The 12,174-nt window shown below is 38.2% G+C and overlaps 1 protein-coding gene across 2 annotated transcripts, besides 5 other annotated features; it reads left to right on the forward strand.

Annotated features, from left to right (window-relative positions):
• The first annotated feature begins 368 nt into the window (after positions 1-368).
• On the forward strand, positions 369-2,035 carry Spf30 (Splicing factor 30). Of its 2 annotated transcripts, none has more exons than NM_001144529.2 (3): positions 369-512; positions 1,248-1,666; positions 1,719-2,035. In NM_001144529.2, the coding sequence occupies exons 1-3, from the start codon at positions 471-473 to the stop codon at positions 1,987-1,989; spliced, it is 732 nt and encodes a 243-aa protein (NP_001138001.1). In that variant the 5' UTR covers positions 369-470; the 3' UTR covers positions 1,990-2,035. The 2 variants fall into 2 exon arrangements, with proteins under 2 accessions (NP_001138001.1, NP_001262236.1); NM_001275307.1 differs by lacking the exon at positions 369-512 and adding an exon at positions 637-1,063.
• A 134-nt stretch (positions 2,036-2,169) lies between these two features.
• Positions 2,170-5,692: a mobile genetic element.
• Positions 5,693-5,695: 3 nt separating this feature from the next.
• Positions 5,696-6,219: a mobile genetic element.
• A 1,125-nt stretch (positions 6,220-7,344) lies between these two features.
• Positions 7,345-7,523: a mobile genetic element.
• Positions 7,524-8,394: 871 nt separating this feature from the next.
• Positions 8,395-8,437: a mobile genetic element.
• Positions 8,438-9,450: 1,013 nt separating this feature from the next.
• Positions 9,451-10,972: a mobile genetic element.
• Positions 10,973-12,174: the final 1,202 nt, after the last annotated feature.

Consider the following 12,174-nt stretch of genomic DNA (forward strand, 5'->3'; position numbering starts at 1 on the left):
AATCGAAAAAAAATACGATTATGTCTAATAGAACAGTCTATATAGTAAGGTCCATAGAATCGCACATTACACATTCATTATCTTTGAAATCGAAAAATTTAAAAAGTAGCCATGCTTAGGGAAATGGCATCTGTGGGAACAGTGCACATACATTATACACATACACTGTTCGTAAAATACCTATATTTTTATATTTTGCCATCTAAGCAAATTACAACATGCTTCTGATTTTAACGTGTTATTTTAAATGACGATTTCAATCGCTTCAAAACCGGGTCTCTTATAGGTCTGATACGTTGTTGATGCTAATCTGTGAGAAACTCATATAAATTCCATTACTTACGTAAATATTATTCCAAAACAACGTAATATAGTAGTAGACTTGGTTCCGCTGCCTTAGCCTATTCAATAAATAATATAATAATTTCTTAAATTATCCAATGTAAATAGTGGAATCTGACAGTACTTAAATGGCGGACGACTTGCATAATTATAAGCTACAATTGCAACAAGTGTGTATAATTAATTAAATAAAGTATATATTTTGGTGTGGTCTTGGTCAAGATTGTATATGTTTCGCTTATATTCTTTAAGTAAAGACATTTTGTTCAGTCCTTTAAAATAATAGTAGTCAGTAGTCGATGAAGCGCAACTGGAGGATGGCGAGTACTATATGTACATATGTACATATAAACGAAGAAATACAAACCAATTTCCTGTGGATGTCCGGTCCCAATCATTTATATACAAACATCGTTGCCATGTTAGGAGTTTGAAAAAGAATCCAGCTTCGTACTGGAAAACAACTCGCAACTTCGGTGTGAAGAACGGTGACGACTATATACAGAGATATTCTATACAGCTTTCATAACATAGCTTGGATAAATACTATCACTTAAAAATGTTGTGTAAACTATTCCTTGATTTCGTTTGGCTCGTTTATGGCCATGGCCTAGTAATGTTATTATTGTATTCCCCTACTGAATCAAACCAAACATTGGAAATTTATTTGTGCTTTTAAAAAACGTGTATATAAGCCAACCCCTTAAAACAAGCGCTTATGGTAAGCCTGTACATAAAGATTCAGCTTCTGGTTAGAAAGTTTACTTCCTAATGCGTGGCATTTCAAAGATCAGTTTATTGTGAAATGTTCATATATAAATAAACTTTTTTGAATTATTCAATCTACAATGTAATATATTGAAATTGTTGCACATGAATTAAGCAATTATAAATTTAATTTTTAGGTGGAGGCAGCTCTTCAAACTGATCCAGAAAATGAAGAGCTATTAAAACTCAGAAGTGATCTTGACGAAGTTATTACCCTTACTCGTGATTTGATACAAACTCAACTGGAAGAACAAAATAAATCTTCATATGTGGAGCCATCATCAACCAAAAGAGATTCGTCCAACTACTTCGACGAAATAGAAGCAGCTCTATTAGAAGCAGAAAAATTAGTTTCAGCTGCTAAGATTTGGAAAAAAGGAGACAAGTGTCAAGCTAAATGGAAGGAGGATCGTCAGTACTACGATGCAACTATTGAAGATATATCAAGTACAGGAGAAGTTAATGTAATATTCGATGCCTATCAAAATCGATCTACGACCCACGTCAATGAGTTGCGTGAACGTACTATTCGCAACGAAGTTTTTCCGTCAAACAAGTATAAATATTTTAACAGTAAGAGTAATAAATTTCTAAAACGGTTTTTACAGGCGGCACAGGCCCAATCAAAAAGAATATTTAAAAAAACGTAAGCAAAAAAAGCAACAGCGCTTCAAGGACTTGGAAGAGGAACGTGAATCAGACAAGAACAAATGGCTTAATTTTAACAACAAAAACCAAAAAAAAAACGGAATGAAAGCAAGAAGTATATTTGCGTCTCCGGATAATGTAAGCGGCAGAGTAGGAGTCGGCACTTGTGGAACTGCAGGAAAGGGCATGACAGATTTTACTGTGGGTGAAAAATATAGAAAAGGTCTTTAGAATATTATCTATTAAACGGTATAATAAAAAAGGTTCATAAAAATATAAGAAAACAATAATAATAATAATCTTTATAGTGAAATTTATAAATTTACCGGGCATTACCGCTTCGGTAATCGAATTCGTACAAATTTTTCGATTTGATTTTGATATCGCAAAATCGATGGTCCGGTTCTCGTGTGCCGCGTATCATACTGCTCGATTCGCGAGAGGATAGACGCTTCTATATCGTACAGAAATCTAGGAAAAAATATAATATAAAAGAAATATAATAGATATAAATATAAATATAATTAAAATCTAATTATGTGTTAAAAAAGTAAGAGTTGATTGCTTTCGGGTCACGAAGGCGCCAGCAATTCCTGATATATACTTTGTAAACATGCAAACTTTGGAGACAGTTATATAATTTTCTTCGTTATCTAAGTTTTTCTGTCACGATCTCTCTAGTACTCTCGCATCTACACCGTTGGCTTAGTGTTCTGCTGTTCGCTCAGCAATTAAGTCACTCATTATTATGCGCTTTTGCTATCTACGCATATATTCATCGAAGCACAATCTTGCTCGCTAAATCCAATAAAATCTTATAGTTTGAAATCACTACATACAATTCGTGTTTTCATTGCTCAAAATAGCTAATAAAAAGACTATGATTTAGTATTATGATTATGTAGTTTCTAGTGAATTTGCTTGAAACAGGGAAAATGTAGCCGGGACTATCAACTTCACCACGAGTAAGCTTTTTTTTTATCAATTTTTATTTTTTCGGTAGAAGGAGACAATTTTTCCAATATTTTCTGGTTAAGCTTGTTAACTTGGATTGAGCTTCTAACCATAAGAGGCTCACTGCCAGTTGAGAAAGTACCTCCACATGACCAGGTAATTGATCAGCAACCAGCTGCGGTCGAGGCTACTGAAAAATTAACAAAAGCTGTCGTAGGCACAATGGTGACTCCGTTAACGTATTAAAAGGCATCTTCTGAAGCGCCTTTTAAGTTATCTTTCCATAACTTTGCACGCATCTCAATGGGAATAAAATCTGTGCTCTTGTGCATTGATTTTTTTGGCGGTATTTTGCTGGCACCGTTATAATTGGTGACCACTGGTTAAAGAGTGCTATTAATAGCGCAGAGCAGAGATAAATCGTGCAAGCGCGAATAAGCTTAAAAACATAGACTGTTTCAAGCACATGATAAAAAGGCTTGCATACAAATTTAGGCGCCGCTAGGCAAGCAGTAACACGTTTTTTGAACCGATTCAATGAGGTCCGAGTGAACTAAGTATTGTTGACTACAGACTGGTGGACCATATTCAAAAGGCGGACGGACTAGCAAAATGAATAAGGTTTTGATCATTTTAGGATCATCAAATTCATTTGACCACCTTTTCATTAAACCAAACATTATTGACTATAGTCGAATTATGGTCTAAATATTTTAGTTTAGGGTCCAGAAGAACACCAAGAGCTTCAATCGGTGTTATTCTGTTCAAAGAGTACCCACTGAGTGTAAGTCGCGTGTATTGGGTTGACACCACTATACACTTTGAGCCATTTAAGTTTAGTACGTTAAGTAAGCTATCTAGATAGGATGTAAGTCAGAATGGCAATAAATGTCCTTACTCTGGAGGCATATTTAACATTGTCTGCGTACATAAGTAAACGTGAATGTTTTATTACTAAGGGATAGACGTTCAAAAATAAAATAAAAAGGAGGGGGCCAAGGTGAATTCCTTGTGGAACAACGGATCAATAGGGAAACCTAATAAGTAAAGCTTCCGTACTAGAAGAGAATGCTTTAAAGTCAATCTGGATGACATTTGTTTGAAAATTCTTTTTGAAGCCTTGTATTACGAAGTAAGTTATCCAAGTGGTTAGTGGTTGTTGATCTGCGTTTCATAAAACCGAGCTGAAATGGTGATGTAAATGGACCTACAAAGGTGTTGCAAATAAGAAGTGATAACATTTGCAAAAAGCTTAGGGTAATTGCTCTGTAATTGCTTGCATCCAATTTGCTACCTTTAATGAAGAGGAATCACAAAGGACTCCTTCCATATATGGGGAACTGTGAAGATTCCAGAGATCAGGTAAACACTTTCAGAGCTTTCGTTTAGAGTGGGATAAAATATTGATTCGATTTTTATACCGCATAAGACTGTGGCTGTTCTGAATGAGGTAACGTAGAATACGTTGTTTGAAAAAATTTGGCAAATAGATCGGTTATTTCCGGTTCAGATGTTACCGTAGTGTTTTCAAAAAATTGCGAAGAAGGGTAAAAAATTGTTCTGCGCTTAGTGTTAACGAAATTAAAAAACTGTTTCGGATCCTGTTCGAACGTGAACTTACAACGATTTAAATAGTTTTTGAAACACTGAGCATTAGGCACGGTAAAATTTATCCGCGCACTTAAACATTTAGAAAGGATAGACTGAAAACATGTATTTTTAAATTTTGTATCAAGTCTGCACTTTACATTACTTAGGTTTGACAACACTTTATTAAAGCAATGAGGTTTGTTAGAGATTAACGGTTAGTAGTACATCAGAACACAGGCGTTGAAAAATGTTTTGATTGCAGTATAAAATATAATTATGGCATACGCTATTATGTTGCCGGACTAAAGATTACGTGAGTGAAGTTTAATTTCCACGGGACAATTTTTGTACTTTAATATAAGCTTAGAACATTTTTAAAACCATACTATCTGACCAAAAATGAGCAGAACATATAGTCGAAAATAGCTCATTAGGGACACTTATCTTGAGAGATAAAATGTCAGTAGCGTAAATGTCGATAGCAGCCAACTCCTAATGGTTTCATAACAGCAAAATCGAATTCCGTAAATAATTAATTTTAATCAATGTTATTTCTATGCCTATTTTAATGTACGGTCGCAGCCGCAGCAGTAAAAGCTCTTTCTCGGTTTTTTCTATGCAATGCATATCAGCCGGCAGCGGTGGTCGTTTTTATGTACTCACCTTCGATTCTTGATCGCTAAGCATAGTGCTCGGCGAACTGTTTTCCAGACAATACCATTGTTGTCGTCGCCGCTATTCTAAGTGTGAATTTACAAGAAATAAAATTTATAATGTTTCCCAAATTAAGGCTGAGGGTTTATTCGAACATTAAAAGCTAAAAAGCTGGCAGCGCAAACAGTAAGAAATTTTAAATTTTTAACTCTTATATTATGGGTTTGTTTTGTCTTGTATTTTTTGGAAAATTAGGGATTTTGGCACTGTATAAAGTATTTCTGAAGGGCCAACTTGTATTTGTAGTTCTGAATCAATATACATTTGTGGTGGTAAACTAATCGGGACATTTAAATTCCCTGGTTGAAAAAGCAGTTCAAGCGATTCGGAATCTTTTGCCATCCCAAGCTGAAATACCTCCCCAACGATTGCTCCGAATTTTGTTTAGCTACCGATTTTAGCCACAATTGAGGATTTGCTGCGATTGATCAGCTTACCAGGAGCTGCGGTTTCTTTCCCTTAGGCTACCACCCACGGCGCTATCTTTTCTAGAAATTGATCTAATAACTTAAGTCTATTAAAATGAGAATTTAGAGCGGAAATAATATCATCGGCTTGACGAAAACTATGTCTCGCTACGTCAAAAACTGCACATCGGTCCTTTCAAGCCACCTTTGGTTAGGCGCATAACGGATTTCATCTCGTCGGCAACCGCTTGGAAAGCATCACAACAGTACTTCACTCTAACGCCCTAAAACTGCCACACCCACGCTTTTAAAAAATTATTGGATTTTTTTGACATTTTTATGAGTCTTGTAAATTTGTATAGATTTGTTGTATAGAAATGTTTGCCACGCCCACTCTAATGCCCTAAAGCCTCCCAAAACTACCACGCCCACATTTTTGAACCATTATGATATTTTTTATAATTTTATTAGTGTTGTAAATTTTATTTCGATATTCCAAAAAACTTTTTGGCAACCCAGGGGTTTACAAATGTTTAGATTTTTCTTCGTTTTATTGTTTGTCTTGACAATTTTTATCAGTATACCACATACACTGTGGCCACGCCCCTCCCCTCACCTACAACGCGCCCAAAACGGCAACGCCCACACCTTTTACCAATTTTTAAATATTTTTCTCATTATATTCCCTATTATCAATCGACATTCCAGAAAAATTATGAAATTTCGCGTTGGTATTCCCATTGCCTAAGTAACGGGTATCTGATAGTCGGGGAACTCGACTATAGCAATCTCTCTTGTTTTTAATAGTTACCTAAATCGATTACTTAAGTTATGAATATTCAGATTTTAACAATATTGAATTTGATTCATATTTAAATTCTACAAATGAATTAGCAACTAATGGAAATTAGATAATTAGATGTTGATAACGGAGTAATTTTACCTATAAATTCACAATTTTGAATTTTTAGTAACAGGAGATTAATTAGTAGTTTTGCCGTTGGCACACCGCGCCGCTCAGCCGTCCGCGCTAGAGTAAACGTCTTCACCCTCTCATGGGCATGATCCTTTTGTTGGCTGGAACATTTTTTCAACTTCCTTGTTTACGTACCGGCAATACCGTTGCGTTCTAACTAGGTCAATGCTGCACGCCTTGCAATAGTTAGAGTACTCCTCGCTAATGTACTGGCGTCCATTATCCGTTCTTAGGTACTGCGGATATCCCAGTCTACAAAATATCTCTTTCATTGCCTCTACCAGGGTCGTGGAGGATATGGTTTTGAAAGTCTTTGGGCCAGTGGGGATCGGAGGCAGCCATCTCTACAAGTTTAACGAATTTCCCTGCTTCTTTGTCTAACTGTGGCCAAATACGATGGGTTCTACCGTAGGCAGTCAACGAAGTCGAGACAGCCCATCTGATATGTTGTTTTTTATCCGGACTTAAAGATAAGCCTATACCGTAAGCCTATATGCCTGAAGTCGCAGCAGCCCCCTTTCAATACGGTCTTCTAAAGGTTTGTGATCAGTTACGAGTTCGAAATACAGTCCTGATAGGTAATAGTTACATCTCTCCGTTTGAGAGTAACGTTTTTCCACCTCTGAAAGGGCCTTGCTAGCAAAGGTAATTATTAATGGCTCATCTGATTTGAAATGCAATAAGACAGACCCGAGGGCAACCGGGCTAGCATCCGCAATCAGATTCTTTAGCAGATCCTTTAGGGTGTTGAAAGCATTCCTCTCGGCTTCGCCCCAGGTTAATTTGCAATTGAAGCAATTAATTTATATATCTGCTTGGCAGATCTGTAGGGTGAATGCGCTGGAGCCTCCTTCTCTCCCTCAGTCCCATTACACGTCTCCTTTACGTCTTAGGTGCGCGGTTGCTTGTTTGTTTATGACACCGCCAATCCTTGGTACTTTCAGCTCTTTGTTTCGGATGTACCAAGCCGCTCCAGATAGTTTACGCAAGGTTTGCGACTGCGACACACGAATTTTGTTGAGGTGCGACCTTGCGGCGATGCAATACACTTGGATGCCATATTTCCAAATAGAAGCCAAGACAACCTTATCAATTTTGGCCTTGTTGGAAGTTGAAAGCTTGTTAGATTTATAATTTGGATTGTAATTATTACCCAGCCTCAGTTCAACAATACCCCCAATTTACATTAGTGGTTTATTTTTTTTCGTTTGATTATTTTTCCTTCTTTGGCTTCCTCCACCCGACATCTATATTATTTTATATGTTTGCAACTCAGATTAATTACCTAGATCTTTTCTTCAAAGCTTGTGATAATTTCTTCTCCCTCTTAATTTTTTGTTTATTTGTTTTATTTTACTTTTTTTTTGTAGGGCCTATAAAAAATTTATGCCAATTGAAAGTGTTCTTCTAAATGAATTTCTAGAAAAAATTCTTTATTAGATGACTAAAAGCACGTAATGGTCTTTCAAAAGACTTTACATAAATTATTATTGTTAAATTTAACTAAAATAATTACTTAATTAATAGTATCATAAGTGCAAGTCTTTAAAAAGTCTTAATCTTATAGTATTATTAAATATTACTAAATACACCGAGTTCGTGTATGAATAAAATTATAAGAGTAAGCCTTTAAAAACGCTTAGTAATACGTTTTTTTAACTAACAAAAAAAAATTACTAAAAATTTTATACTTAACAATGAGCGGCAGGGACCTCAACCAAATCAGCAACAGCACTCACGGCCGCGTTGTAATTTAAAAATTTGATTTCATTTATGCTTCTTTTTATTGAAAAATTTAATCTTAATGTTGAAAAACACTCGTTGGTTTCTTGAAAACGTTAAAAACTTGAAAATCAATTAAAAATCGCACTCGGGTCTAATTAGTCTCCGACTGAAGATCGTTTTCTTTTACTTTTTACATTTTCAAGACAAGCGCGGGAAAGCATCTTCTTCGTCCATTTAGATTAAACATTTTTAAGAGTTATGCATTATATACAGTCGCGATCGAACTATCGCAGTGTGCAGACGTGCCAGCGGACAAAGTACTTGTGTACCGGAGCACCGCCTCTCTCTCACCAACGCCGAGCGATCTGATTGGCTACTGAAATTCAACTGAATAACGGTAACTTCAACACAGGCAAACGCTGCCTGTGCACGTGTGATCGTTCTCTAAGCTTCGAGTGACTGAAACGGTACTGTACCGGTCGACTGCACTGCCGTCGCCAAGCAACGAAAAATATTTCTACGCCCGACCGCTACACACATACACATTCAAAATAGCCAAAAACTTAAACGACACGTGCTATTGCACGCAGTTGCCATGGGCAAAGACTCTATGGAAATGGTTATAGTGGCTTTGGCCATTTCTAAGAAGAGTGGTTGGCAAACGCTTGTGCCTAAAAATATTCCAGGCAAGCGTAAGAGCCACCTAATGCACCCACAACATCGAAATCCAAAGTACCCAAGGTACTCGAAAATTCCATGATAAAGACATCGGTCATTGGCAGCTCCAGCTCCAATGAATTTGAAAGAGGTAAAGATAAACACCGTGCCCCATAAGAAAAATACGGTTAAAGTGGCCAAAGTCGATGAGGTCAGCGATACTGAGGAGCTGCAGTCAATTACCAATCGATTTGCTGCACTGCCTATCGAGGAGGACGTAGCTGCCAAGGAACCAGCTAAGCCAGTTTAGGCTGCTGTACCCAAGCCCCCTCCAATCATAATGCCTGGGGTGCACAGCATCGTAGACATGCTAGCTGACCTTAGCGAAGTTACTGAGCCAGGTAGCTAGCTTATAAGGTTACCGGAAGAGGTTGCGTAAGAATCATGCCGAAAGACAGCTCGACGTACCGAAAAATTGTTAGCCACATGGACCACAATGGCCTTCAGGACATTCCAGCTAAAGGAAAATCGTGCTTTCCGGGTGGTCATCCAAGGGCTTTATTCAACAACGCCAGGTAAATTTATCATTGAAGAACTGAAAGGGCTCGGACACATTACAACGAGGTCTCATTTCAAAATCACTGGCTCAAAGTGGTCAACGCCTTGCACCCGGCTGACAGGACCAGAGGTGGGGCTACAGTTATCGTGGGGCTACAGTTATCGTGCGGGCTATTGTACGAGGAGATGGAGTCGGTGCAACTGGACTGGATGCAATGCGCCAAGATTCAGCTGCTGACACATACGGGCAAAATTTGTATCGCGGCAGTATACTTGCCGCGGCGTTACACAATTAGCTATCCCGAATTATCATCGCAGCTGAAAAATTTGGGTCCGAAATTTCTTATTGGCGGAAACTTCAACACCAAGCATACATGGTGGAATCCAGGATCGTCAACCCCAAGGGAAGCGCTCTGCTGAAGTGCGTTAGAGAGTTGGGCTGCAATCTGCACCCAGCGACCCTGATAGGATACCGGACCTCCTAGATCTAGGCATTAGTGGAGGTAATGACCCGGCGAAGGTATCTACAGTTGGGTGTTACGAGTTGTGCTCTGACCACAGTATGGTTAAGGTAGTGCTTAGGACCTCCCTTCTAAGGACTCCAGGAAGCACTAAGCTCATCACTGAAAAAGAGGAGGTTGAGGAGAGTCTGGCAGTCCAGCAGAGCTTCATCTGAGCTTACAACGGAGCCTGCAAGCAGCTCAAACAGATGCTCCACGATACGAGGAGTAAGGCGCTTGAGGAGTACCTGATGGAATTGGAGCCTGGCAATGCTGAGCAGAACATCTGGAACGCCACCTGTTAAAACAGCTGCAGGTATATGGTGCCGATCGATCCAGGAGAAAGCGGATGCGTTTGCCGACCATCTGGAAACCAGCTTCCAGCCATTCGCCTTGTGTGATGATGAGGCATAGGAGAGACGAACCAGTTCGTTGGCGGAGCCTGCCCGATGGACTTGCCTATTTCAAAGATAGGTAGTCAGGAGATCCTGGATGAGATCTCGTGTTTGAAGCTCACCAAATCTCCTGGTTACGACAAATCGACGCAGCTGCCCTCAAGCTACTCCCAGCGAACTGCATAGAGTTCCTCAAGGTTTTGATGAACCAATGCGGCTGGGACACTTCCCTTCCCAGTGGAAGTGCGCTGAGGTTATCCTCATACACAAGCCGGGCAAGCCAGAAGCTGAGCTAGGCTCATACAGGCCAATCAGTCTGCTCGCCATCCTGTCCAAAATACTTGAGAAGCTGTTCCTGAAGAGGCTGCTGCCCATCCTGGAGGAGAAGAGGATCATCCCCGATCACCAGTTCCGGTTCAGGCAAGGGCATGGTGCCATTTAGCAGTGCCACCGGGTCGTCACCAGGATTCTGGATGCCTTTTTAAAGCAGGAAATATTGTGCAGCAGTATTCCTGGATGTGAGGCAGGCTTTTGACAGGGTGTGGCACCTAGGCCTGCTTTTCAAGCTGAAGCAGCAGTTGCCAGCCCCATACTACTTGTTCCTCAAGTCATACATCGAAAAGAGGTTCTACGTGAGGAGCAGTTTCTCCGAATCACCCCAACACGTGGTGAGAGCTGGAGTACCCCAGGACAGCGTACTCGGCCCTATGCTGTACAGCATATATCAAGCAGATATCCAAGTATCTGAAGACAATAGAATACTGACATGCAGCTACGCGGACGAAACAGCGCCCCTGTGCTCTGATGAAAATCCTGGGGTCGAATTATGGGGCTCTTCTTACAGCAATATTAAAAAGATACAAAGAGTAGAGTAGATATAGTAGTAGATATTTCGGTTCATACTAAACTCCCCTTATTATGTCCGAAATTCCACTATAAAAAGAGACCCCAAGATGCCTTCCGTCGCAGAGGAAATTGTGAAGAACAGCAGTAGATACCTGCTTAATTTATATTATATATTGAATTTATATTTATTAATAATTTTTTCGTTATTTATAGGTAAATTTTAAAAAATAAAAATGCAAAGATGTTAAAAAAAGAAAGATCTACCCATCTATGTACAACTTAAGTTCATAGGACTCAAGTAAGTATATAAAATATGCAATTAACAAATGGGCTCCCCACTCTTTGGGGATTATCTCAACTCGCAGAGCGTGTTCCATAATGCACGGTAGACCACCGTAAATGACATTTCTTAAATGATATTTAAGGAAAATTAAAAAAATAAGTATTCACAGTTTTAGAGATAGTTGAATGACAATGGGTCGACAAATGAACCAGCCAAAAATAGAATTCATCTATAAATAACTAAAAATAAGTAAATAAATAACTTCCCAAATGTTCCAATATTCCATCATTCCCCCTCGACGCTAACTCATCGACTTTAATTTCACGCACATATATGTACTTTTATACTCTCCTATACATTTTTTTAAAGTTATCACTGGATATATATTAAACTCATATATTATTTTTAAGTCTTATTTGGGATCCTTTTGGGATAAACTATTTAAATTAAATTTAAATTTATGTGCCATCCAAAAAAATAATATAATGATTTTAGAATTTGGATATTTTGGTTGAAATATTTAAGGTCTTTTCGATGAGCTTGTAGTGTGAATGTGTTGAAAAAAGAGTATCTAACTAAAATTAATAAAATTGTGATGATTGAAAAATTAAAATTATTGCCGTACGATATTATGGAAATGTAATTGGAGCATTCAAAGTCTGACCGTCACCTCAAAAGTGTTCACGAAATGAGAAATTGTATTTATAGCTACATATATAGTTCTTAAGCTATTTATAGACCAAATAAATATGAAAAATGAGCTTTTCATTTCAGATTTTCTTTAAATTTGTGATCGCAGTAATAGTGATAA

This window comes from Drosophila melanogaster, chromosome 3L (genome assembly GCF_000001215.4).
Source record: "Drosophila melanogaster chromosome 3L".
Lineage (NCBI taxonomy): Eukaryota > Metazoa > Arthropoda > Insecta > Diptera > Drosophilidae > Drosophila > Drosophila melanogaster.